Source organism: Stegostoma tigrinum, chromosome 41, assembly GCF_030684315.1.
Source record: "Stegostoma tigrinum isolate sSteTig4 chromosome 41, sSteTig4.hap1, whole genome shotgun sequence".
Lineage (NCBI taxonomy): Eukaryota > Metazoa > Chordata > Chondrichthyes > Orectolobiformes > Stegostomatidae > Stegostoma > Stegostoma tigrinum.
Window position 1 is genome coordinate 5,066,663 of NC_081394.1, and position 26,130 is coordinate 5,092,792.

Here is a 26,130-nt window from a genome sequence, read left to right on the forward strand (position 1 = left end):
AGAGATAGGGAGGGGGTGTAGGGGCTGGAGGGGGTTACAGAGATAGGGAGGGGGTGTGGGGCTGGAGGGAGTTACAGAGATAGGGAGGGGGTGTAGGGGCTGGAGGGAGTTAAAGGGATTGGGAGGGGTGTAGGGGCTGGAGGGGGTTAAAGGGATTGGGAGGGAGTGTTTGGAAACAGAAGTGGGAATTTGAAGGTGCAGTAAATGCAGGGAATGTGAGTGAATGGCACTGGGATGATGAACGTAACGGATTTGACATCGTAAATCCAACAGGGAATTCAGGAGAAACACTTCCCCAGACAGAGAGTGGGAATGTGAGACTGACTCCCACAGGGATTTGGGCGGGATGGGATTGTGGTTCACACTCTGGATCATTGAGCAGGTTAAGTTCGATCACTTCGAACAGAGTGGATTTCTGTTCCTTTCTGCCTTGGAGTGAACTCAAATGATTATCACGGCTCTCATGATGGGGCCTGACTCCTCATGTTCCTGGATGGATTCCAGGACTTTTGGGAATACTGCTCCAGAGGTGAACCATGTCGGACTGAATGGCACAGTTTGCAGGGGACGTGTGGACAGAGGGGGTAGGGCTGGGAACCCTGGTGCCACTGAAGGTCAGAATTAAACAGAGACCCAACCGGTGAAAACTGGTCATCTGAGACCAAACTGGTTCAGGCTGGAAATTCTCCACGGCTCAGGTTGGGGAGACAGAAGCATAATCTGCGATGGCTCAGGTCAAAATCTTTTAAATTTTTTTTTCAGGCCATGTCTCCCCAGGCATTCATTTGAACCTTGCCTCTCTCTAAAACCAGAGATAATGGGAACTGCAGATGCTGGAGAATTCCAAGATAATAAAATGTGAGGCTGGACGAACACAGCAGGCCAAGCAGCATCTCAGGAGCACAATAGCTTTTGTGCTCCTGAGATGCTGCTTGGCCTGCTGTGTTCATCCAGCCTCACATTTTATTATCTCTCTCTAAAACCGATTTCTCTCTCCTTTATGTATTTCTCTTCTCTCCCTTCCACTCTTTCTCCAATTCCACGCACTCCTTTCCCTGTCTCTCTGTCTCAATTCATCTCTCACCCTCCTTTCTCTGTCCAAACCCCAACTCTCTCTCTTTCTGCTGCTCACTCTTTCTGTTCATTGCACCAGGCTCCCTCCCGCCTCCACCTCTCTCTCTGTTTCCCTGCTCTGTCTCCTGTTGTTTTTCTCTCAGTATTTTGCCTGAAAACAGTTCTTGACAAGCAGCTGGCAGTCTTGCTAAACCAGCTAGTTCCACTGAACCAGTTGTTCATGCACTTTGGGATGAATTCACAAACACACAGAGAGAGAGAGAGAGAGGGAGGGAGGGACTCTGAGTCTCACTCAACCCCAGCATCTCTGAAATCCCCAAGTCAGTGACGCCCTGAAATTGAGCCGATACAAACGAGAGGCAGAGATCAGAAATTCACCAGAAGGACAGGGCACAGAAGAAGATCCCGAAGCGAGGAGAAGGAACGACGATCACGACAGGAGGGATTTGGTTCGCCCAGAGGGAGAACTCAGTGAGCCAGCGACCCACGGCAATCGTTCTTTCTGTTACAGGTCACAAGGTAAAACGATTCCCTGCTGCTCTTGGTTCAACGTTTCAGCTCGAAACGTCTTAAAGGGGTGGACCCGCTCATTATGTGCCCTCCCGCAGAAAATTCACTGCTGCCAGCTGCTCAGGACGCTGCCGCAAATGGAGCACCTTGTCCCTGTTACCCTCACTTTCACACTCACTCTCTCTCACACTCACTCTCGCTCTCTCACATTCACTCTCTCACTCACACTCACTCTCGCGCTCTCACTCTCGCTCTCACACTCTCTCACTCACACTCTCTCACTCACACTCACTCACTCACACTCACTCACTCTCTCACGCTCACTCTCTCCCACACACACTCTTTCTCACTCACTCTCTCACACTCTCTCTTACAGTCACTCTTTCATACTCACTCTTTTTCACTCTCACCCTCTCACTCTCTCACACTCACTCTCTCATATTTCCTCTCTCACTGTCTCACAGTCATTCTCTCACACGCACGCTCTCACACTCTTTCTCACACTCACTCTCTCTTACTCTCTCTCACACTCACGCTCTCTCATACTCACACTCTCACACTCACCTCTCTTACACTCAAGCACTCTCATGGTCACTCATTCACACTCTTTTTCACACACTCTCTCACTCTCTCACACTCACTCTCTCTCACACTCACTGTCTCAGTCATTCTCTCACACACACGCTCTCTCACACTCACGCTCTCTCACTCTTTCTCACACTCACTCTCTCTCATACTCTCACACTCACGCTCTCATACTCACACTCACTCTCTCTCACACTCACTCTCACAATCACTCTCTCACAGTCACTCTCTCTCACTCACCCTCTCTCACAGTCTCTCTCACACTCACTCTTTCACACTCTTTCTCACACTCACTCTCTCTCACACTCTCTCTCACACTCACGCTCTCTCACACGCTCTCACACTCACCACACTCACTCTCTCACAGTCACTCTCTCTCACACTCACTCTTTCTCACACACTCTCTCACACTCACTCTCTCTCACACTCACGCTCTCACATCACCACACACTCTCTCACACTCACTCTCTTACGCACTCACGCTCTCACACTGACTCTCTCTCACACTCACTCTCTCCTAGTCATTCTCTCACAGTCACTCACTCTCACACACTCTCTCTCACACTCAATCTCTCTCACACTCACTCTCACACACACACTCTCACACACACACTCTCACACACACTCTCTGATACACACCCTCTCTTTCACACACACGCACACACTCACTGTCTTACACACTCTCACACACTCTCTCACACTCACACACACTCTCTCAGATGCACACATTCTCCCACACACACACACACTCTCTCTCTCTCACACACACTCTCTCAGATGCACACATTCTCCCACACACACACAGACACACAGACACACACATACACACACACACACTCACACACACACACTCTCTCTCTCTCTCCTGCTCACTTTCTCTCTCTCACACACAAACGGACACACATACACTCTCCGTCTGTCACACACTCCCACTCTCCCCCGTCACTCTCCCACACAATTTCTCCGTCCGTTATGCTCACATTTTATCTCCTTCTCTGAGTACTTTCACCATTTTTATTATCATCCTCAAACCAATCCCCCCAACATTACTCTCATTCACACACCCACCTTCTCTGTATCACCCTCGAACGTATTCATATCTCTGTCACTTTCATCCTGTCACAGTCACTCCCTCTCTCTCAGACACCCCATTCTCTGACCTACCAACCTCATCCCGCCCCCTTGACCTGTCCGTCCTCCCCGGACTGGCCTATCCCATCCCTACGTCCCCACCTATACTCTCCTCTCCACCTATCTTCTCCTCTATCCACCTTCGGTCCGCCTCCCCCTCTCTCCCTATTTATTCCAGAACCCCCTCCCCATCCCCCTTTTCTGATGAAGGGTCTAGGCCCAAAACATCAGCTTTTGTGCTCCTGAGATGCTGCTTGGCCTGCTGTGTTCATCCAGCCTCACACTTTATTATCTCGGATTCTTCAGTATCTGCAATTCCCATGGTGTCTCTCTCTGTCAGCCTCCCTCTCACACTCACTCTCTCTCTGTGTCTCATTCACTGTCTCTCTCTCTGTCATACATACTCATTCTCTGTCTCACACCATCAGAGGGTCAGTGCTGAGGGAGTGGGCACTGTCGGAGGGTCAGTGCTGAGGGAGTGGGCACTGTCGGAGGGCCAGTGCTGAGGGAGTGGGCACTGTCGGAGGGTCAGTGCTGAGGGAGTGGGCTCCGTCAGAGGGTCAGTGCTGAGGGAGTGGGCACTGTCGGAGGGTCAGTGCTGAGGGAGTGCCGCACTGTCGGAGGGTCAGTGCTGAGGGAGCGGGCACTGTCGGAGGGTCAGTGCTGAGGGAGTGCCGCACTGTCGGAGGGTCAGTGCTGAGGGAGCGGGCACTGTCAGACGGTCAGTGCTGAGGGAGCGGGCACTGTCGGAGGGTCAGTGCTGAGGGAGCGCCTTGCTGTCGGAGGGTCAGTGCTGAGGGTGCGGGCACTGTCGGAGGGTCAGTGCTGAGGGAGCGGGCACTGTCGGAGGGTCAGCGATGAGGGAGTGGGCACTGTCGGAGGGTCAGTGCTGAGGGGGGCACTGTCAGAGGGTCAGTGCTGAGGGAGTGGGCACTCGGAGGGTCAGTGCTGAGGGAGTGGGCACTGTCGGAGGGTCAGTGCTGAGGGAGTGGGCACTGTTGGAGGGTCAGTGCTGAGAGAGCGGGCACAGTCGGAGGGTCAGTGCTGAGAGAGTGCCGTGCTGTCGGCGCGGGGATTGCTTCATAATTGAGTGCTCAGTAGAGAGAGGTTGGGAGTGTTGGATTCACTTGGGCATTGGTTCGGGAGCGAGCCAGTACTGTGTCAGTGGGCCACATGGATAGCTGTGCCTTTCACGGCCTGTTTAAGTGAGCTGGAGGTGAGCTCAGTCCTGGCTCTTTTCATTGTTGATTAAAAAGCTGGCTGCTCTGTGTTTGCCTCTAGCGAAAGGAGATGACAGTGACAGACAGAGAGGTTTCAAACACAAACAGCGATAACATTGTTCCCCTCATATCAAAAAAAAATTTGCATTTCAAACCAAGCTGTTCATTGATACACAAACTCCAACTTTACAACAAATATTTGTGATCAATTCAAACAATCGGAAGGGTATTTGCTGAGAGACTATTTCCCCTGGTCAGGGACTCTAGGATGCAGAGAGATTTTACAAATTTGTCCTGTTAGCAGTGAGATGGGGAAGCATTTCCCAAACAGGAATGCCTGGGAAATCTTCAGAACTCTCTCCCACAAATGTCACTTCATCCGTTGTTTGCTTTTACATCAGTGTGCTCGCCCTGTTCTTGCTGTAGAAAAGGTGACGGGGTCGTGTGGTTTAACTGAGTGTGTGTGGGCACTTTAACCATCACCTCACTGATTGTCAGAGCGAGCTGCTGTGCTATCCTTCCGCGTGGAGGGGAGGGGCTGAATGGCCTGTTGTTTGTCCAGCTCCACAATGCGGGGCGGGGTTAGATACAGAGTAAAGCTCTCTCTACACTGTCCCCCATCAAACACTCCCAGGCAGGGACAGCACGGTATTAGATACAGAGTAAAGCTCCCTCTACACTGCCCCCCATCAAACATACCCGGGTCAGGGACAGCATGGGGTTAGATGCATAGTAAAGCTCCCTCTACACTGTCCCCCCCATCAAACACTCCCAGGAAAGGGATAGCATGGGGTTAGATACAGAGTGAAGCTCCTTCTACACTGTCCAACATGAAATGCCCCGAGGACAGAGTTGGATTATCACCGCATTAATGATCCAGAGACCCTAATGTGCTCCAAAAGTGCCCACTCCCTCAGCACTGACCCTCCGACAGTGCGGCGCTCCCTCAGCGCTGACCCTCCGACAGTGCCCACTCCCTCAGCACTGACACTCCGGCAGTGCCCGCTCCCTCAGCACTGACCCTCTGACAGTGCCCACTCCCTCAGCACTGACCCTCCGACAATGCCCGCTCCCTCAGCACTGACCCTCCGACAATGCCCGCTCCCTCAGCACTGACCCTCCGACAGTGCCCGCTCCCTCAGCACTGACCCTCCCACAGTGCCTGCTCCCTCAGCGCTGACCCTCCGACAGTGCCCACTCCCTCAGCACTGACCCTCCGACAGTGCCCACTCCCTCAGCACTGACCCTCCGACAGTGCCCGCTCCCTCAGCGCTGACCCTCCGACAGAACGCCTGTGTTAGCACAGTCGCCCGAGGTTGGAATCGAACCCGCGTCCCTGGAGCTGTGAGGCTGCAGTGCTAACCACTGAGCCACTCAGCCTGTGAGGATGAGTCAGTTTGCCTGGCATAGCTCCAGTGCCCGCCCTGATCTGCCCGTCCCTTTCCCTCAGTCTGTGGATGCCAGTGTGTCACTGTCGTACATTTTAATTCCCTGCACACACTGAGTCAGCTCTTCCCAAAAGAGAATTCCAGAAACCAGAATGGCCAAACACACCCTGGTCTCTGGGGTGTATCTAATATTTACCGATGGTCCCAACTGAGGAAGCACAGGAATGGATAAAGGTTAGCGTTAGGACTGGACAGCTTAAAATTACAAATTGATTAAAAATGTCGCTTTGTTGCTGTGCGAGCTGTAGGCAAGAAGGACAGGGCAGCTCTGGGATAGAATCAACAGGCTGAATGGCATTAGCCCCACATCTCACTGTAAAACCATAGCCCCTTTAAACAGTTCTGCGTTAATCAGTGATGGAAATCTCGTTAAACAGGTTGATTGAGTCACAAGACAAGATCAGGTTTCACAGAGAGAGAGAGAGATTGTAATCGCTCTCACTGACACCTCTCACTGCATCATCAGCTCATCACATCTTTACTGCAGCAGCTCGAGGCAACTTCACCCCCTCCCTCCTTAGCACTGATCCTCCGACAGCGCGGTGCTCCCTCAGCACTGATCCTCCGACAGTGCGGCACTCCCTCAGCGCTGACCCTCCGACAGCGCGGTGCTCCCTCAGCGCTGACCCTCCGACAGAGCGGTGCTCCCTCAGCACTGACCCTCCGACAGCGCGGTGCTCCCTCAGCACTGACCCTCCGACAGCGCGGCGCTCCCTCAGCACTGACCCTCCGACAGTGCCCACTCCCTCAGCACTGACCCTCCGACAGTGCCCACTCCCTCAGCACTGACCCTCCGACAGTGCGGCGCTCCCTCAGCACTGACCCTCCGACAGTGCGGCGCTCCCTCAGCATTGACCCTCCGACAGTGCCCACTCCCTCAGCACTGACCCTCCGACAGTGCGGCGCTCCCTCAGCACTGACCCTCCGACAGTGCGGCGCTCCCTCAGCACTGACCCTCCGGCAGAGCGGCGCTCCCTCAGCACTGACCCTCCGACAGCGCGGCGCTCCCTCAGCACTGACCCTCCGACAGTGCGGCGCTCCCTCAGTGCTGACCCTCCGACAGAGCGGCGCTCCCTCAGTGCTGACCCTCCGACAGTGCCCACTCCCTCAGTGCTGACCCTCCGACAGTTTTTAGTTTAAGGCTGGGATCTGGACATCACTGGCTGGGCCCACGTTTATAGCCCGTCTCTAATGCCGGGGGCAATTAAGAGTCAGCCACATTGCGGTGGGCCTGGAGTCACATGTAGGCCCAGACCAGGTAAGGTTGGCAGTTTTGTCTCCCCATCAGTGAACCAGGCAATGGTATACAATAATCCTGAGATTGATGACACCGTCTCCATCAGCCCAATGTCATTTCACGTTGAATTTTTATCTAATGTCTCCTGGATCGCTAGCCCCCTGTCAATACAAGCATTCTCAGCCAGGAAATGATGTTCCCCCCCAACCCCGGGCATCGATCTTCATTGCCATCTTCCGAGCAAACATCTTGCATTCATGTATCACCCACACAACAAAACACCTCTCGAGTGCCTCGCAGGGAAAGCAAACTGTCTCCAGTAAATTCGGACCATAAGGACTGGACGCAGATGCAGGTGATAAGGAGGAGTGGAGGGGTTGTAGGGGCTGTGGGAGGAGGGGACGGAGATGGGGAAGGCTGTAGGGGCTGGAGGAGGAGGGGATGGAGATGGGGAAGGGTGTAGGAGCTGGAGGAGGAGGGGATGGAGATGGGTGAGGGGTGTAGGGGCTGCAGGAGGAGGGGTTGGAGATGGGGGATGAGTGTAGGGGTTGGAGGAGGAGGGGTTGGAGATGGGGGATGAGTGTAGGGGTTGGAGGAGGATGGTTTGGAGATGGGGTTGGGGTGAAGGGGCTGGAGGAGGAGGGGTTGGAGATGGAGGAGGGGTTGGAGATGGGGTTGGGGTGAAGGGGCTGGAGGAGGAGGGGTTGGAGATGGAGGAGGGGTTGGAGATGGGGGTGGGGTGTAGGGGTTGGAGATGGAGGAGGGGTTGGAGATGGAGGAGGGGTTGGGGATGGGGTGGGGTGAGGGGGCTGGAGGAGGAGGGGTTGGTGATGGAGGAGGGGTTGGAGTTGGGGGTGGGGTGTAGGGGCTGGAGGAGGAGGGGTTGGAGTTGGAGGAGGGGTTGGAGATGGAGGAGGGTTTGGGGATGGGGGTGGGGTGAAAGGGCTGGAGGAGGAGGGGTTGGAGTTGGAGGAGGGGTTGGACATGGGGGAGGGGTTGGGGATGGGGGTGGGGTGAAGGGGCTGGAGGAGGAGGGGTTGGAGTTTGCGGACGGGTTGGAGATGGGGGTGGGGTGTAGGATTGGAGGAGGAGGAGTTTGCGATGGGGGTGGGGTGTAGGGGCCGAAGGAGGGGGACAGTTGAAAAGGGAGCTGTGTGTGAGTGTGAGTCAGTAAGAGGGGGCGAGGAGTGATCGAGATTCAGGGCGAATCCGAAATCCTGCTGCCAAAGGGAACTTGCTTTCAGTTGCGTGATGCTTCATGTAGTCGCATTTCCCTGCAGACCTTTGTAAAAGGAGAAGCGTGTACAGGAGCAGAACTGACGACATCAGAACATCGGAAAGAGGAAATGGAAACTGTTATTTGCAATTCAAAGCATGACAAGTGGGGGGAATCGTTCAGGGAGGGTGTGTTGCTGTCGTCTCTCTGACCGAAATATCATTGGTTTTGTAAAAGAGAGACACAGGATCACAGCCTCCTGCTGAGAGACTTCATCGTGCCCATTCGAGGACAGACATAGATGTTGCTCCCCCACATTTGTTCCTGTCGGTGGATCAGTGCTGAGGGAGCGGGCACTGTCGGAGGGTCAGTGCTGAGGGACCGGGCACTGTCGGAGGGTCAGTGCTAAGGGAGCGGGCACTGTCGGAGGGTCAGTGCTGAGGGAGTGGGCACTGTCGGAGGGTCAGTGCTGAGGGACCGGGCACTGTCGGAGGGTCAGTGCTAAGGGAGCGGGCACTGTCGGAGGGTCAGTGCTGAGGGAGTGGGCACTGTCGGAGGCTCAGTGCTGAGGGACCGGGCACTGTCGGAGGGTCAGTGCTAAGGGAGTGGGCACTGTCGGAGGGTCAGTGCTGAGGAAGTGGGCACTGTCGGAGGGTCAGTGCTGAGGAAGTGGGCACTGTCGGAGGGTCAGTGCTGAGGCAGTGGGCACTGTCGGAGGGTCAGTGCTGAGGGAGCGGGCACTGTCGGAGGGTCAGTGCTGAGGGAGTGCTGCACTGTCGGAGGGTCAGTGCTGAGGGTCACCGCACTGTCGGAGGGTCAGTGCTGAGGGAGCGCCGCACTGTCGGAGGGTCAGTACTGAGGGAGCGGGCACTGTTGGAGGGTCAGTGCTGAGGGAGCGGCACTGTCGGAGGGTCAGTGCTGAGGGAGCGGCACTGTCGGAGGGTCAGTGCTGAGGGAGCGCCGCACTGTCGGAGGGTCAGTGCTGAGGGAGCGGCACTGTCGGAGGGTCAGTGCTGAGGGAACGCCGCACTGTCGGAGGGTCAGTGCTGAGGGAGCGGGCACTGTCGGAGGGTCAGTGCTGAGGGAGTGGGCATTGTCGGAGGGTCAGTGCTGAGGGAGTGCGCACTGTCGGAGGGTCAGTGCTGAGGGAGTGGGCACTGTCGGAGGGTCAGTGCTGAGGGAGTGCGCACTGTCGGAGGGTCAGTGCTGAGGGAGCGGGCACTGTCGGAGGGTCAGTGCTGAGGGAGCGGGCACTGTCGGATGGTCAGTGCTGAGGGAGTGGGCACTGTCGGAGGGTCAGTACTGAGGGAGCGGGCACTGTTGGAGGGTCAGTGCTGAGGGAGCGGCACTGTCGGAGGGTCAGTGCTGAGGGAGCGGCACTGTCGGAGGGTCAGTGCTGAGGGAGCGCCGCACTGTCGGAGGGTCAGTGCTGAGGGAGCGGCACTGTCGGAGGGTCAGTGCTGAGGGAACGCCGCACTGTCGGAGGGTCAGTGCTGAGGGAGCGGGCACTGTCGGAGGGTCAGTGCTGAGGGAGTGGGCATTGTCGGAGGGTCAGTGCTGAGGGAGTGCGCACTGTCGGAGGGTCAGTGCTGAGGGAGTGGGCACTGTCGGAGGGTCAGTGCTGAGGGAGTGCGCACTGTCGGAGGGTCAGTGCTGAGGGAGCGGGCACTGTTGGAGGGTCAGTGCTGAGGGAGCGTTGCACTGTTGGAGGGTCAATACTGAGGGAGCAGACACTGTCAGAGGGTCAGTGCTGAGGGAGTGGAGATGGGGAAGTGAGTAGGGGCTGGGGGAGGAGGGGACAGGGACAGGGATGTGGAAGCGGTGTAGGGGCTGGAGGTGGAGGGGATGGTGATGGGGGAGGGGTCTATGAGTTGGAGAAGGAGTGGGCGGATATGGGGGAGGGGCGTAGGCGCTGTAGGAGGAAGGGAAGGAGCGTAGGGGTTGGAGGAGGAGTTGGAGATGGGTGAGGAGTGTAGGGTCTGGAGGAGGAGGGGTTGGAGATGGAGGAGAACTGTCGGACGGTCAGTGCTGAGGGAGCGCCGCACTGTCGGAGGGTCAGTGCTGTGGGAGCGCCGCACTGTCGGAGGGTCAGTGCTGAGGGAGCAGGCACTGTCGGAGGGTCAGTGCTGAGGGAGTGGGCACTGTCGGAGGGTCAGTGCTGAGGGAGCAGGCACTGTCGGAGGGTCAGTGCTGAGGGAGAGGGCACTGTCGGAGTGTCAGTGCTGAGGGAGCGCCGCACTGTCGGAGGGTCAGTGCTGAGGGAGTGGAGATGGGGAAGTGAGAAGAGGCTGGGGGAGCAGGGGACAGGGATGGGGAAGGGGTTTTAGGGGCTGGAGGTGGATGGGATTGTGATGGGGGAGGGGTCTATGAGTTGGAGAAGGAGTGGACGGAGATTGGGGAGGGGTGTAGGTGCTGTAGGAGGAGGGGATGGAGTTCGGGAAGGAGTGCAGGGTCTGGAGGAGAAGGGGTTGGAGATGGGAGAGCACAGTTGGAGGGTCAGTGCTGTGGAAGTGGGGACTGTCAGACGGTCAGTGCTGGGGGTGCGCCACACTGTCGGAGAGTCAGTGCTGAGGGAATGGGCACTGTCGGAGAGTCAGTGCTGAGGGAATGGGCACTGTCGGAGGGTCAGTGCTGAGGGAGCGGGCACTGTCGGAGAGTCAGTGCTGAGGGAGTGCTGCACTGTCGGAGGGTCAGTGCTGAGGGTCACCGCACTGTCGGAGGGTCAGTGCTGAGGGAATGGGCACTGTCGGAGGGTCAGTGCTGAGGGAGCGGGCACTGTCGGAGAGTCAGTGCTGAGGGAGTGCTGCACTGTCGGAGGGTCAGTGCTGAGGGAGCGCCGCACTGTCGGAGGGTCAGTGCTGAGGGAGCGCCACACTGTCCGAGGGTCAGTGCTGAGGGAGCGCCGCACTGTCCGAGGGTCAGTGCTGAGGGAGCGGGCACTGTCGGAGGGTCAGTGTTGAGGGAGCGGGCACTGTCGGAGGGTCAGTGCTGAGGGAACGCGGCACTGTCGGAGGGTCAGTGCTGAGGGAGCGGCAATGTCGGAGGGTCAGTGCTGAGGGAACGCCGCACTGTCGGAGGGTCAGTGCTGAGGGAGCGGGCACTGTCGGAGGGTCAGTGCTGAGGGAGCGGGCACTGTCGGAGGGTGAGTGAGGTGCTGTGAGGAGTGCCTGATGGCGGTGGATGTGGTGTGTGGGACAATAATTACCGACTGTTGTTCCTGTTGTGTTTGCAGGCAGCCAATCACTGGGAGCATCGGAGTTCGAGCCCATCACTTCCAAAGGTAGAGCATGATCGACTTGGCCAGAGGAGTGTGGAATGAGGAGGAGAAGGGCGTCGTGGGGCAGGGTGTGCCCAAGGACTCTGTAACAGCTCCACGTCGATGCAGCCCTGAAAATGTGGCTGACGGGGGAATTCTGAAGGACATGGCTCCTGACATTGAGGACACATCGAGTGTGTCATTCGCCACATTGGCTCAGGTACTGCTCAGGCGTTCACTCCCACTGTCTGTGTCGATAGATTACCCCCCAGCGACACTGAAGGAACGGCGATATATTCCCAAGTCAGGATGGGGAGTGGAGGGGGACTTGCAGGGGGCTGGTGTTCCCATGTATCTGCTGCCCCTTGTCCTTCCCGATGGAAGTGGGTCATGGGTTTGGAAGGTGCTGCCTGAGGATCTTTGGTGAATCTCTGCAGAGCATCTTGTCGATGGTACACACTGCTGCGACTGAGCGTCGGTGGGGGGAGGGAGTGGGATGTTTGTGGATGTGGGGCCAATCGAGTGGGGGCCGCTCTGTCCTGGATGGTGTCGAGTTTCTTGTTGGGGCTGCCCCCATCCAGGGGCAAGTGGGGAGTATTCCATCCCACTCCTGACTTGTGCCTTGGGGATGGTGGGACAGGCTTTGCGGGGAGTCGGGAGGGGAGTTACTCGCTGCGTTTATGTGGTGGGTCCCAGTTGAGTTCCTGGTCAATGGTTGATAGTGTGGGACTCGAGGTGGGAATGTGGGAAATGGAGGCGGAGAGGATATGGAATGATTTTTGAAAGGATGGCTCAGCATCATCTGAAATCTCTCGCGTTAGCCTGACGAGGCCCTGTCTGTCCTGCCTGTAGAAACCATCCATCTCAGGTCGTCAGAGAAGCTGGACAGACTTGGAACAGCTCAAGGCAGGATCCCAGGTCTCTGTACCGAGCCCCTGTCTCACTGACTTCGAACTGGAGCATGAAGGGATGGACCCAGAGGTACATGGGGCAAGTGGAGCAGGTCATTACCATCGTACCCAGGCCCTGGTACAGCATTCAGGAACCAAGATACAGCAGGGCAAACACATGACTGGCAGGCGGACATTCAGCCCGACTCCCTTCTTCAACCTGTTTCATAGGAAGAGAAAGGCCATTCAGACACGATAATCTGCGACAAACCCAGAAATAGAATGCTGTCAACTTTTCCGGGATCTTGCTGCACTTATTTTTTTTCCGAGATTCTCAATCGTGCTCCCTCAGCACTGACCCTCCGACAGGGCGGCGCTCCCTCAGCACTGACCCTCCGACAGTGCGGGGCTCCCTCAGCACTGACCCTCTGACAGTGCCCGCTCCCTCAGCACTGAACCTCTGACAGTGCCCGCTCCCTCAGCACTGACCCTCCGACAGTGCCCGCTCCCTCAGCACTGACCCTCCGACAGGGCCCGCTCCCACAGCACTGACCCTCCGACAGTGCCCGCTCCCTCAGCACTGACCCTCCGACAGGGCGGCGCTCCCTCAGCACTGACCCTCCGACAGGGCGGCGCTCCCTCAGCACTGACCCTGTGACAGTGCCCGCTCCCTCAGCACTGACCCTCCGACAGTGCCCACTCCCTCAGCACTGACCCTCTGACAGTGCCCGCTCCCTCAGCACTGACCCTCTGACAGTGCCCGCTCCCACAGCACTGACCCTCTGACAGTGCCCGCTCCCTCAGCACTGACCCTCCGACAGGGCGGCGCTCCCTCAGCACTGACCCTCCGACAGGGCGGCGCTCCCTCAGCACTGACCCTCCGACAGTGCGGCGCTCCCTCAGCACTGACCCTCCGATAGTGCAGCGCTCCCTCAGCACTGACCCTCCAACAGTGCGGCGCTCCCTCAGCACTGACCCTCCGACAGTGCGGGGCTCCCTCAGCACTGACCCTCCGACAACGCGGGGCTCCCTCAGCACTGACCCTCCGACAGTGCCCGCTCCCTCAGCACAGACCCTCCGACAGTGCGGGGCTCCCTCAGCACTGACCCTCCGACAGTGCGGGGCTCCCTCAGCACTGACCCTCCGACAGTGCGGGGCTCCCTCAGCACTGACCCTCCGACAGTGCGGGGCTCCCTCAGCACTGACCCTCTGACAGTGCCCACTCCCTCAGCACTGACCCTCCGACATTGCCCACTCCCTCAGCGCTGACCCTCCGACAGTGCCCACTCCCTCAGCACTGACCCTCCGACAGTGTGGGGCTCCCTCAGCACTGACCCTCCCACAGTGCAGGGCAGCCTCAGCACTGACCCTCCGACATTGCCCACTCCCTCAGCGCTGACCCTCCGACAGTGCGCCGCTCCCTCAGCACTGACCCTCCCACAGTGCTCGCTCCCTCAGCACTGACCCACTGACAGTGCCCACTCCCTCACCACTGACCCACTGACAGTGCCCACTCCCTCAGCACTGACCCTCCGACATTGCCCACTCCCTCAGCGCTGACCCTCCGACAGTGCCCACTCCCTCAGCACTGACCCTCCGACAGTGTGGGGCTCCCTCAGCACTGACCCTCCCACAGTGCAGGGCACCCTCAGCACTGACCCTCCGACATTGCCCACTCCCTCAGCGCTGACCCTCCGACAGTGCGCCGCTCCCTCAGCACTGACCCTCCCACAGTGCCCACTCTCTCAGCACTGACCCTCCGACATTGCCCACTCTCTCAGCACTGACCCTCCAACAGTGCGGGGCTCCCTCAGCACTGACCCTCTGACAGTGCCCGCTCCCTCAGCACTGACCCACTGACAGTGCAGGCTCCCTCAGCACTGACCCTCCGACAGTGCAGGCTCCCTCAGCACTGACCCTCCGACAGTGTGGGCTCCCTCAACACTGACCCTCTGACAGTGCAGCGTTCCCTCAGCACTGACCGTCCGACAGTGCGCACTCCCTCAGCACTGACCCTCCGACAGTGCCCACTCTCTCAGCACTGACCCTCCGACAGTGCGGGGATCCCTCAGCACTGACCCTCCGACAGTGCGGGGCTCCCTCAGCACTGACCCTCTGAGAGTGCGGGGCTCCCTCAGCACTGACCCTCTGACAGTGCCCGCTCCCTCAGCACTGACCCACTGACAGTGCCCACTCCCTCAGCACTGACCCTCCGACAGTGCGGGCTCCCTCAGCACTGACCCTCCGACAGTGCGGGCTCCCTCAGCACTGACCCTCCGACAGTGCGGCTCTCCCTCAGCACTGACCGTCCGACAGTGCCCACTCCCTCAGCACTGACCCTCCGACAGTGTGGGGCTCCCTCAGCACTGACCCTCCGACAGTGTGGGGCTCCCTCAGCACTGACCCTCCGACATTGCCCACTCCCTCAGCACTGACCCTCCGAAGAGGGTGTTTTACTGGGATCGGGAACAGGAGCCTGGTGTGTGCAGAAATGGTTTTGAGGGGGCGGGTAGCCATAGCCTGATGCTGAGTTTTTGTCCAGGAGTTTAAAGATGTTGTTCCCTCAGGGACAGATGGAGTTGGCTCTGATCCAGGGTGAACTTGAAGCTCAACGGAGGGAGTTAGAGAGAGAGCAGCGGTTTCAAGAGGAGCTTTGTTCCTGCATTGCAGGACTCGACTGGACCCTGCTATCTGAGAAAGACAAGGTAGGGCTATTCAACAACAGGAGCTTCATTTCCCTTTCCTTCCCTCAGCCCTTCATGAATCATGGTGCTGGGAGTGTTTGATGGAGTACACTGTAGAGGGAGCTTTACTCTGCATCTAACCCCATGCTGTCCCTGTCCTGGGAGTGTTTGATGGGGGGATAGTGTAGAGGGAGCTTTACTCTGCATCTAACCCCATGCTGTCCCTGTCCTGGGAGTGTTTGATGGGGGACAGTGTAGAAGGAGCTTTACTCTGCATCTAACCCCATGCTGTCCCTGTCCTGGGAGTGTTTGATGGGGGGATAGTGTAGAGGGAGCTTTACTCTGCATCTAACCCCATGCTGTCCCTGTCCTGGGAGTGTTTGATGGGGGACAGTGTAGAAGGAGCTTTACTCTGCATCTAACCCCATGCTGTCCCTGTCCTGGGAGTGTTTGATGGGGGGATAGTGTAGAGGGAGCTTTACCTTGTACCTAACCCTGTGCTGTCCCTGTCCTGGGAGTGTTTGATGGGGGACAGTGTAGAAGGAGCTTTACTCTGCATCTAACCCCATGCTGTCCCTGTCCTGGGAGTGTTTGATGGGGGATAGTGTAGAGGGAGCTTTACCTTGTACCTAACCCTGTGCTGTCCCTGTCCTGGGAGTGTTTGATGGGGGACAGTGTAGAAGGAGCTTTACTCTGCATCTAACCCCATGCTGTCCCTGTCCTGGGAGTGTTTGATGGGGGACAGTGTAGAAGGAGCTTTACTCGGCATCTAACCCCATGCTGTCCCTGTCCTGGGAGTGTTTGATGGGGGGATAGTGTAGAGGGAGCTTTACCTTGTACCTAACCCCGTGCTGTCCCTGACCTGGGAGTGTTTGATGGGGGGATAGTGTAGAGGGAGCTTTACCTTGTACCTAACCCCGTGCTGTCCCTGACCTGGGAGTGTTTGATGGGGGGATAGTGTAGAGGGAGCTTTACCTTGTACCTAACCCCGTGTTGTCCCTGTCCTGGGGGTGTTTGATGGGGGGACATGGATGTGTTGTGTATTTTGTCATTGCAAAACCCTCAGGATGGGTTTGCTATCTTTCGGAACATTCCGGATGGTGAATTCCTATCAGGGCGCTTTGAGGAAGTAGTTTTTGCCAGGCCCTGGGGATGTTGTTGCCCTTCCTGCTGCAGAGTGACTCCCTACCCAGTGGAGATAATGGGAACTGCAGATGCTGGAGATTCCAAGATAATAAAATGTGAGGCTGGATGAACACAGCAGGCCAAGCAGCATCTCAGGAGCACAAAAGCTGACGTTTCGGGCCTAGACCCTTCATCAGAGAGGGGGATGGGGGGAGGGAACTGGAATAAATAGGGAGAGAGGGGGAGGCGGACCGAAGATGGAGAGTAAAGAAGATAAGTGGAGAGGAGAGTATAGGTGGGGAGGTAGGGAGGGGATAGGTCAGTCCAGGGAAGATGGACAGGTCAAGGAGGTGGGATGAGGTTAGTAGGTAGCTGGGGGTGCGGCTAGGGGTGGGAGGAAGGGATGGGTGAGAGGAAGAACCGGTTAGGGAGGCAGGGACAGGTTGGACTGGTTTTGGGATGCAGTGGGTGGAGGGGAAGAGCTGGGCTGGTTGTGTGGTGCAGTGGGGGGAGGGGACGAACTGGGCTGGTTTAGGGATGCAGTCGGGGAAGGGGAGATTTTGAAAGCTGGTGAAGTCCACATTGATACCATATGGCTGCAGGGTTCCCAGGCGGAATATGAGTTGCTGTTCCTGCAACCTTCGGGTGGCATCATTGTGGCACTGCAGGAGGCCCATGATGGACATGTCATCTAAAGAATGGGAGGGGGAGTGGAAATGGTTTGCGACTGGGAGGTGCAGTTGTTTATTGCGAACTGAGCGGAGGTGTTCTGCAAAGCGGTCCCCAAGCCTCCGCTTGGTTTCCCCAATGTAGAGGAAGCCGCACCGGGTACAGTGGATGCAGTATACCGCATTGGCAGATGTGCAGGTGAACCTCTGCTTAATGTGGAATGTCATCTTGGGGCCTGGGATGGGGCCCTCCGCTTCTTCCTGTCCCGCAGGCCCGACCAGTCCCCCTCCACCGACACTCTCAGCCACCTAGCTGAACTCGTCCTCACACTCAACAACTTCTCTTTTGACACCTCCCACTTCCTACAGACTAAGGGGGTGGCCATGGGCACCCGCATGGGCCCAAGCCAAGCCTGCCTCTTTGTAGGTTACGTGGAACAGTCCCTCTTCCGCACCTACACAGGCCCCAAACCCCACCTCTTCCTCCGGTACATTGATGCTGTATCGGCGCCACCTCTTGCTCCCCAGAGGAGCTCGAACAGTTCATCCACTTCACCAACACCTTCCACCCCAACCTTCAGTTCACCTGGGCCATCTCCAGCACATCCCTCACCTTCCTGGACCTCTCAGTCTCCATCTCAGGCAACCAGCTTGTAACTGATGTCCATTTCAAGCCCACCGACTCCCACAGCTACCTAGAATACATCTCCTCCCACCCACCCTCCTGCAAAAATTCCATCCCCTATTCCCAATTCCTCCGCCTCCGCCGCATCTGCTCCCACGATAAGACATTCCACTCCCGCACATCCCAGATGTCCAAGTTCTTTAAGGACCGCAACTTTCCCCCCACGGTGATTGAGAACGCCCTTGACCGCGTCTCCCGCATTTCCCGCGACACATCCCTCACACCCTGCCCCCGCCACAACCGCCCCAAGAGGATCCCCCTCGTTCTCACACACCACCCCACCAACTTCCGGATACAACGTATCATCCTCCAACACTTCCGCCATTTACAATCCGACCCCACCACCCAAGACATTTTTCCATCCCCTCCCCTGTCTGCTTTCCGGAGAGACCACTCTCTCCGTGACTCCCTTGTTCGCTCCACACTGCCCTCCAACCCCACCACACCCGGCACCTTCCCCTGCAACCGCAGGAAATGCTACACTTGTCCCCACACCTCCTCCCTCACCCCCATCCCAGGCCCCAAGATGACATTCCACATTAAGCAGAGGTTCACCTGCACATCTGCCAATGTGGTATACTGCATCCACTGTACCCGGTGCGGCTTCCTCTACATTGGGGAAACCAAGCAGAGGCTTGGGGACCGCTTTGCAGAACACCTCCGCTCGGTTCGCAACAAACAACTGCACCTCCCAGTCGCAAACCATTTCCACTCCCCCTCCCATTCTCTAGATGACATGTCCATCATGGGCCTCCTGCAGTGCCACAATGATGCCACCCGAAGGTTGCAGGAACAGCAACTCATATTCCGCCTGGGAACCCTGCAGCCATATGGTATCAATGTGGACTTCACCAGTTTCAAAATCTCCCCTTCCCCTACTGCATCCCTAAACCAGCCCAGTTCGTCCCCTCCCCCCACTGCACCACACAACCAGCCCAGCTCTTCCCCCCCACCCACTGCATCCCAAAACCAGTCCAACCTGTCTCTGTCTCCCTAACCGGTTCTTCCTCTCACCCATCCCTTCCTCCCACCCCAAGCCGCACCCCCAGCTACCTACTAACCTCATCCCACCTCCTTGACCTGTCCGTCTTCCCTGGACTGACCTATCCCCTCCCTACCTCCCCACCTACACTCTCCTCTCCACCTATCTTCTTTACTCTCCATCTTCGGTCCGCCTCCCCCTCTCTCCCTATTTATTCCAGAACCCTCACCCCATCCCCCTCTCTGATGAAGGGTCCAGGCCCGAAACGTCAGCTTTTGTGCTGCTGAGATGCTGCTGGGCCTGCTGTGTTCATCCAGCCTCACATTTTATTACCCTACCCAGTGGAAGCTGGTCCTGTCCTGCCATCGTGTGGCCTACCCAGGTATTGCAACATTGCCACCAGGCTGGACACCGAATGAACGTTTCCAGTTCCATTGGCCTCCAGTCTCCAAGTAGCTGCTCTGGGGGAGGCCGTTCGGCCCGCTCTGTGCTTGCTGACTCTCTGCGGGGGCACAAGCGGCCGTTCTTGCCTTTCGCAGAATGGAAGAGGTATTCCCTGGGCACCCTCGGAGTGGACTGCGTGGAGTCTGCCTGCCCCTTCCTGTCAACGCCTGTTGAATCGGAGGAGGCCATTCTGCCCCTCAGTCACTTGCTGAACGGCCCTGAGCGCGTTAGTAGTCAGCAAGGACCAACTTGTGAGAATCACGAGATGGGGGCATCGCATGGAAACTTTCTCTGCCAGCTGAAGGGCATAAGAAATGGGAAAAGGAGTTGGCCATTCGGCCCCTCAAGCCTGCTCCCCCATTCAACAGGATCATGGCTGCTTCAACAGCTCTCACATCCACTTTTCCTGCCCCTCCCTTCATTACCGGACTGATCAAGCATCTCGACTCTGCTCCCTCCTCCTCAACAGCTCTCTGTGACAACGAGCACTAAAGACTGATAGCCCCCGAGAGAAGAAATTCCTCCTCCTCTCAGTCTTACATTTGGTGCCCCTTTATTCTGAGACGATAACCCCTGGTCCTAGCCCCTCCGAGTGACGGGGTAACATCCTCCCAGCATTTACCTTGTCAAGCCCCTTCAGAATCCAACATGTTTCAATGAGATCACCCCCCAATTCTTCTAAACCCCATTTAGTGCCCATCCCTAATTGCCCAGAGGGCAGTTTGGTGTCAACCACATTGCTGGGGGTCTGGAGTCACATATAGGTCAGACCATTTAAGGCTGTTCCCTCCCCCAAAGGACATTAGTGAACCAGGGTGGGCTTTTCCGACAGCGGAATCACGGCTACCCATTAGACTCTTAATTCCAGATATTTTACTGGATCCTAACTCCACCATCTGCCGTGGTGAGATCCGAACCCGGCCAACCCCACCCCCACTGAGAATGGTATCCAGGCCTCCGGATTAACGGTCCAACGATCATACTCTGAGTCCATTGTCTCCGGATTTGATCTCACCAGCAGTCACAGTAAGACTTCCCCTACTCTTGTAGCCCAGCCCCTCGAAATAAAGGCTGACATTCTCTGACCCTTCCTGATTCCCTGACCGCCCTGTTTCACGTCGCTACTTGAGCAGAGATTGCGCTGGAACTGTTTGTTTGAAGTTTGCAACGGGAGGGATCCTTGGGGAGGAACTTGGGGATAACTTATTCCTTCACAAAGCAGTGCAGTGACAGAATGAGTAAATGACCTCCACCCTTTCGATCCCCAACCCCCCCCCGAGCTCTCCCTAACACCTTCCCGCTTCCAGGTTTTTCCTTCCTCGCGTGGACCTTCGAGTGTAGGAGTTGGGACGTCATGTTGGCGTTGGTGGGGCCTCTTCTGGAATTCTGTGTGCAGTTCTGGTCACCTAGTTATGGAAAGATACTATTCAGCTAGAGGGTCTTCACAAGAGGACGTTACTGGGAATGGAGGGTTTGATGTGGGATTGTTTTCCGTGGAGCGTCGGGGGCTGAGGGGTGACCTTGTAGTGGTTTATAAAATCATGAGGAGCATGGAGAAGGGGAACAGACAGGGGCTATTCCTCAGGGTGGGGGAGTCTAAAACTAGAGGGGAACAGGTTTAAGGTGAGAGGGAGAGGATTTAAAAGGGCCCAAGGGGTAACTTTTTCACGCAGGGGGTGTGAATGGAATGAGCTGCCAGAGGAAGTGGTGGGCTCTAGTACAGTTACTACATTTAAAAGGCATTTGGATGTGTTTAGAGGGATATGGACCAAATGCTGGCAAATGGGGCTGGTTTAGTTTGGGAGACTTGGTCGGCATGCACAGGTTGGGCTGAAGGGCCTGCTTTCTTGCCATAGGATTCCACTGATCTTTCATTCAGACTCCCTGGGGTGTGTTTTGGCTTGTCGCGGGGAGTACCTTAGCTCTCGGTACCTGGCGGTTGGCACGCTGGGTGGGTGCGTCATCATTCCTGCAACAGGTTGCAATCCCATGGACACTGGCTCGAACTTTAAACTTTCACCTCCAGGGGTTAGCAAAGGGGCACAGGGAGCAGGCAAGAAAACCTGTCACCCTGGAGGTGAAGGGTCACGGCCCCCTCGGAGGGTCACTCTCTCAGCCTCTGTCCCTCTGCGTTTCCAGGCCAGGGCAGAGCTGGAGAGCGCTCGGGGGAAAATGGAGGCTGCTCAGAGGAGTTTCGGGGAGGCAGAGCGATCATCGGAGGAACAGCCGAGGTGTGGGCCCAAGGAACAGCCACAGGAGGTGAGCAGGCACTGCCGTCTACAAACTGCGTCCGGCAGAAACCCCCACATTCCACCCCCTCCCAGCCCCACAACCTGGAGGTCTAACTGAGGGATACGGAGACTGGGACTGTGCACGGTGCTCCGAGTGTGGGTCTAACTGAGGGATACGGAGACTGGGACTGTGCACGGTGCTCCGAGTGTGGGTCTAACTGAGGGATACGGAGACTGGGACTGTGCACGGTGCTCCCAGTGTGGGTCTAACTACGGGATACGGAGACTGGGACTGTGCACGGGGCTCCGAGTGTGGGTCTAACTACGGGATACGGAGACTGGAACTGTGCACGGTGCTCCGAGTGTGGGTCTAACTGAGGGATACGGAGACTGGGACTGTGCACAGTGCTCCGAGTGTGGGTCTAACTACGGGATACGGAGACTGGAACTGTGCACGGCGCTCCGAGTGTGGGTCTAACTGAGGGATACGGAGACTGGAACTGTGCACAGTGCTCCAAGTGTGGGTCTAACTGAGGGGATAGGGAGACTGGAACTGTGCATGGTGCTCCGGGTGTGGGACTAACTGAGGGATACGGAGACTGGAACTATGCACCGTGCTCCGAGTGTGGGTCTAACTGAGGGATATGGAGACTGGGACTGTGCGTGGTGCTCCGAGTGTGGGTCTAACTGAGGGATACGGAGACTGGAACTGTGCACGGTGCTCCGAGTATGGGTCTAACTGATGGATAAGGAGACTGGAACTGTGCGCAGTGCTCCGAGTGTGGGTCTAACTGAGGGATACGGGAACTGGAACTGTGCACGGTGCTCCGAGTGTGGGTCTAACTGAGGGATACGGAGACTGGAACTGTGCACGTTGCTCCGCGTGTGGGTCTAACTGAGGGATACGGAGACTGGAACTGTGCGCAGTGCTCCGAGTGTGGGTCTAACTGAGGGATACGGAGACTGGAACTGTGCACAGTGCTCCGAGTGTGGGTCTGTAGGTTTAGTCCTACAGTTGGTGACCTGATCATTCTGATGCGCGGGCTCTTTCTGTGCAGGAGGCCGAAGACCTGGAGGTGGCCCAGAAGATTTTCGAGGAGCTGGAGTTTCAGTGGCTTGAGAGACTGAGCAGCTTGGAGGAGGAGAGGGAGACCCAGAATCGGAAGTTGCAGGAGGAGCTGTCTCTGAGTCAGAAACGGGAGGCAGACAGAGAGGTGCATGAGTGGAGAAGAGGGCATGGGGGGGAAAGATGGGGGAATGATGGAGCCATAAACACAGCAGGGTTGGGGTTGTGTTTCCCAAATTTCTTTCATTAACCCTTAGATATCAATGGTAAGGGTGTAATAATCCCAAATATCGGCCCTATCACTTCAATTTACAAGGCCCTCTGAGCCTTGTCTTGGGTGTGAGAAGGTAAATATACACCATTTGGGACATGAGGAGGGTATGCTTTATGTGAGGGATAAGGTGCATCTCCAAGACAGAGAGAGCTGGGCGATCGCGTCGTGTGAGGGGGGAGGGAAGGGTTGGGGCCTGTTGTTCTCGGCCTTTGGCCTTCAGGGGTGGTGGGGGCGAGTTTGGCGACACATCGTCACTGGGGGCCCCTCTTGTGTTTCAGGAGAGAGTGAGGAGCCTGGATGAGCAGCTCGAGCAGATCAAGGAGCAGGTTGACCGGGATAGGCGGCAGAGAAAGGCCCTTGGCACGGTGAGCTGACCCCTGACCCCGCCCTCCTGACATCCGCTGTACACCCTGACCAACCACTGCGATTGGTTCCGTCCTGAAAGAGCGGGAAGCTCATCAAAATGGCGGCCTTAAGATGGATCAGGATCCATTCTTGAGGCCTTGCTGGATTCTGCGGATAAACTATAGGGGAAGATCCCACAAACCAGGCTCTGTAGTGATGGATGTGATGGCGATTTGGTTTGGGCACTGGGGAGGGAATCTGTAAATCTGAACCCAAGCTATTCCCCCACCCACAATATCGCGAGAATCTGTCCCACAATTGACAATTGGATCAGTGTTTGACATTGATCGGACAATCTGACAGGGCTTTTGGGATCCTGCGGGATTTCAGGGACATGGGGACGAAGGCAAGGGTGTGGAGGTAGTTCCCAGATCAGCCGTGGGCTCAGACAGTAGAGGAATCAATCAGGGCAGGACTTAGATACTTAGTGGTAAGGTCCTGGGGAGTGTTACTGAGCAAAGAGACCTTGGGGAGCATCTTCAGAGTTCCTTGGAAGTGGAGTCTCAGGGAGACAGAGGGGTGAGGAAGGTGTTGGGTAGACTGTAGGAACTGGGAGGGTCACGTTGGGGCTGTACAGGACATCGGTTAGGGCCACTTCTGGAATACTGCGTTCAATCCCAGTCTCCCTGCTACAGGAAGGATGTTGTGAAACTTGAAAGGGCTCAGAAAGGATTTACAGGGATGTTGGAGAGATTGAGCTACAGGCTGGAGTTATTTTCCCTGAAAGGTCCGGGGCCGACGGGGTGACCTCATGGACGTTTACAAAGTTATGAGGGGCGTGGAGAGGATAAACAGACAAGGTCCTTTCCCCCCAGGGTGAGGGAGTCCAAAACTAGAGGGGCATAGGATTAAGGAGAGAGCGCAAAGATCCTTTTCAAATCCAAGGGGCAGCTTTTTCACGCAGAGGGTGGTGCGTGTATGGAATGAGCTGCCAGAGGAGGTGGTGGGGGCTGGTACAGTTACAGCATTTAAAAGGCATCTGGATGAGGTCTCATAGGAAGGGTTTAGAGGGATATAGGCCAAATGCTGGCAGATGGGACTGGATTTATTTAGGATATCAGCATGGATGAGTTGGGCTGAAGGGTCTGTTTCTGTGCTGTACAGCTCTATGTCTCTATGACCCCGTATCTTGAATAGGCTGGAAAGGCTGAATGGCCTCAGCCTGGGCCAGCAGATTGTATAATTTGTCTGCCTGGGTCGATTTTCGGCAGGAATCTCTTGTGACCGGGTGTCTGGTTCCTATTTCTGTTCCGTTTCAGGACAAAGACGCGACCTCCCGTTCGGAGAAATACAGTTCGACGGCGGATGTTTCCGGAATGCCCCTCGAGGGACCCAATCGGACGAAGCAGGTAACGGGGCGGTATCTGAACCCTCAGGATTACAGCCGGGTGCAGTGGTGGGGCGGGGGGGGGGACTTTCCCCAAGGAATCCCTCATTCTCCCAGCTCCCCATCACCCCCTCCCCGCTCCTCATCTCCCCCTCCCTATCACCCCCTCCCCATCACCCCCTATACCATCTTCCCATCACCCCTACCCCAACCCCAACCCCATCACCCCTCCCCATCCCCCACTCCCCCTCCCCATCACACCCGATACCATCACCCACTCTCCCCCTTCCTATCACCCCCTCCCCATCACCCCTCCCCTTTGCTCATCACCCCCTCTCCCCCACCGCATCACCCCCTCCCCCTCCCCATCACCCCCTCTTCATCACCCCATCACCCCCTCCCCATCATCCCCTCCACATCACACCCTCCCCTTCACCCCCTACATCCCTTCCTTATCACCCCCTCCCCATCACCACCTTCCTCCTTCTACCTATCACCCCCTACACTCCCTAAACCCTGTCCCTACCAACCCCACCCATCACCCTGTACAGTCCACCACCTTCCCGACTATACCGCCTCCTAAAACCCTATCACCCCCTTCCGATTACACCCTCCCTATCTCTGTAAACCCCTCCAGCCCCCACACCCCCTCCAGCCCCCACACCCCCTCCAGCCCCTACACCCCCTCCCTGTCTCTGTAAACTCCTCCAGCCCCCACACCCCCTCCCTATCCCTGTAACCCCCTCCAGCCCCTACACCCACTCCCTATCTCTGTAACCCCCTCCAGCCCCTACACCCCCTCCCTATCTCTGTAACCCCCTCCAGCCCCTACACCCCCTCCCTATCTCTGTAACCCCCTCCAGCCCCTATACCCCTCCCTATCCCTGTAACCTCCTCCAGCCCCCACACCCCCTCCCTATCTCTGTAACCCTCTGTAATCTGTGAGGGATGGGGTGGTGGGGAGAGGGGTGGGGTTGTCGGGTGGGGGGAGTGGGCAGCACCTCCTGACCTGCCGGGCTGGTTTTGTTTCAGCCCGTGGGGATAGTGAGGATGTCGAGGGAGCTGCTGGCGAGGGAGGCGCGCAGTGACCAAAGTGACGACACCCCCAGTGTATTCTCCATCACCCAGATCGCAGCCACCCGCACCGTCCTCAGGGTGAGAGTCTCCATCATCCCACACCGCGGGCTCTGCCTTTACACACCCCCACCCCCATCCCCCACCCCCCATCCCTTACACACCCCCACCCCCATCCCCCACCCCCCATCCCTTACACACCCCCACCCCCCATCCCTGACACACCCCCACCCCCACCCCCCACCCCCCATCCCTTACACACCCCCACCCCCACCCCCCATCCCTGACACACCCCCACCCCCATTCCCCACCCCCCGTCCCTTACACACCCCCACCCCCATCCCCCACCCCTTACACACCCCCACCCCATCACTCAGCCCCCAACCCTTACACACCCCCACCCGCTTCACCAACCCCCCATCCCTTACACACTCCCACCCACTATCACCGACCCCCATCCCTTACACACTCCCACCCCATCACCCACCCCCATCCCTTACACACTCCCACCCCCATCACCCATCCCCCATCCCTTACACACTCCCACCCCCATCACCCACCCTCCATCCCTTACACACCCCCACCCCCTTCACCAACC

General features: G+C 57.2%; 1 protein-coding gene across 7 annotated transcripts in view; it reads left to right on the forward strand.

The window, feature by feature from the left end:
- Positions 1-1,356: 1,356 nt before the first annotated feature.
- The window catches only part of LOC125448462 (pleckstrin homology-like domain family B member 3), a 46,024-nt gene continuing 21,250 nt past the window's right edge, over positions 1,357-26,130 (forward strand). For 2 of the 7 annotated variants that reach the window (XM_059641362.1, XM_059641366.1), the window contains exons 1-9: positions 1,357-1,593; positions 11,654-11,897; positions 12,530-12,658; positions 15,135-15,272; positions 21,295-21,414; positions 22,445-22,600; positions 23,005-23,091; positions 24,391-24,480; positions 25,491-25,613. In XM_059641362.1, coding sequence (XP_059497345.1) covers positions 11,709-11,897; positions 12,530-12,658; positions 15,135-15,272; positions 21,295-21,414; positions 22,445-22,600; positions 23,005-23,091; positions 24,391-24,480; positions 25,491-25,613 — 1,032 coding nt within the window. In that variant the 5' untranslated portion in view covers positions 1,357-1,593; positions 11,654-11,708. Of the gene's footprint in view, positions 1,594-7,008; positions 7,227-8,348; positions 8,820-11,653; positions 11,898-12,529; positions 12,659-15,134; positions 15,273-21,294; positions 21,415-22,444; positions 22,601-23,004; positions 23,092-24,390; positions 24,481-25,490; positions 25,614-26,130 lie in introns of those variants that run through there. The other 5 variants (XM_059641363.1, XM_059641365.1, XM_059641364.1 and 2 more) reach the window with 5 other exon arrangements.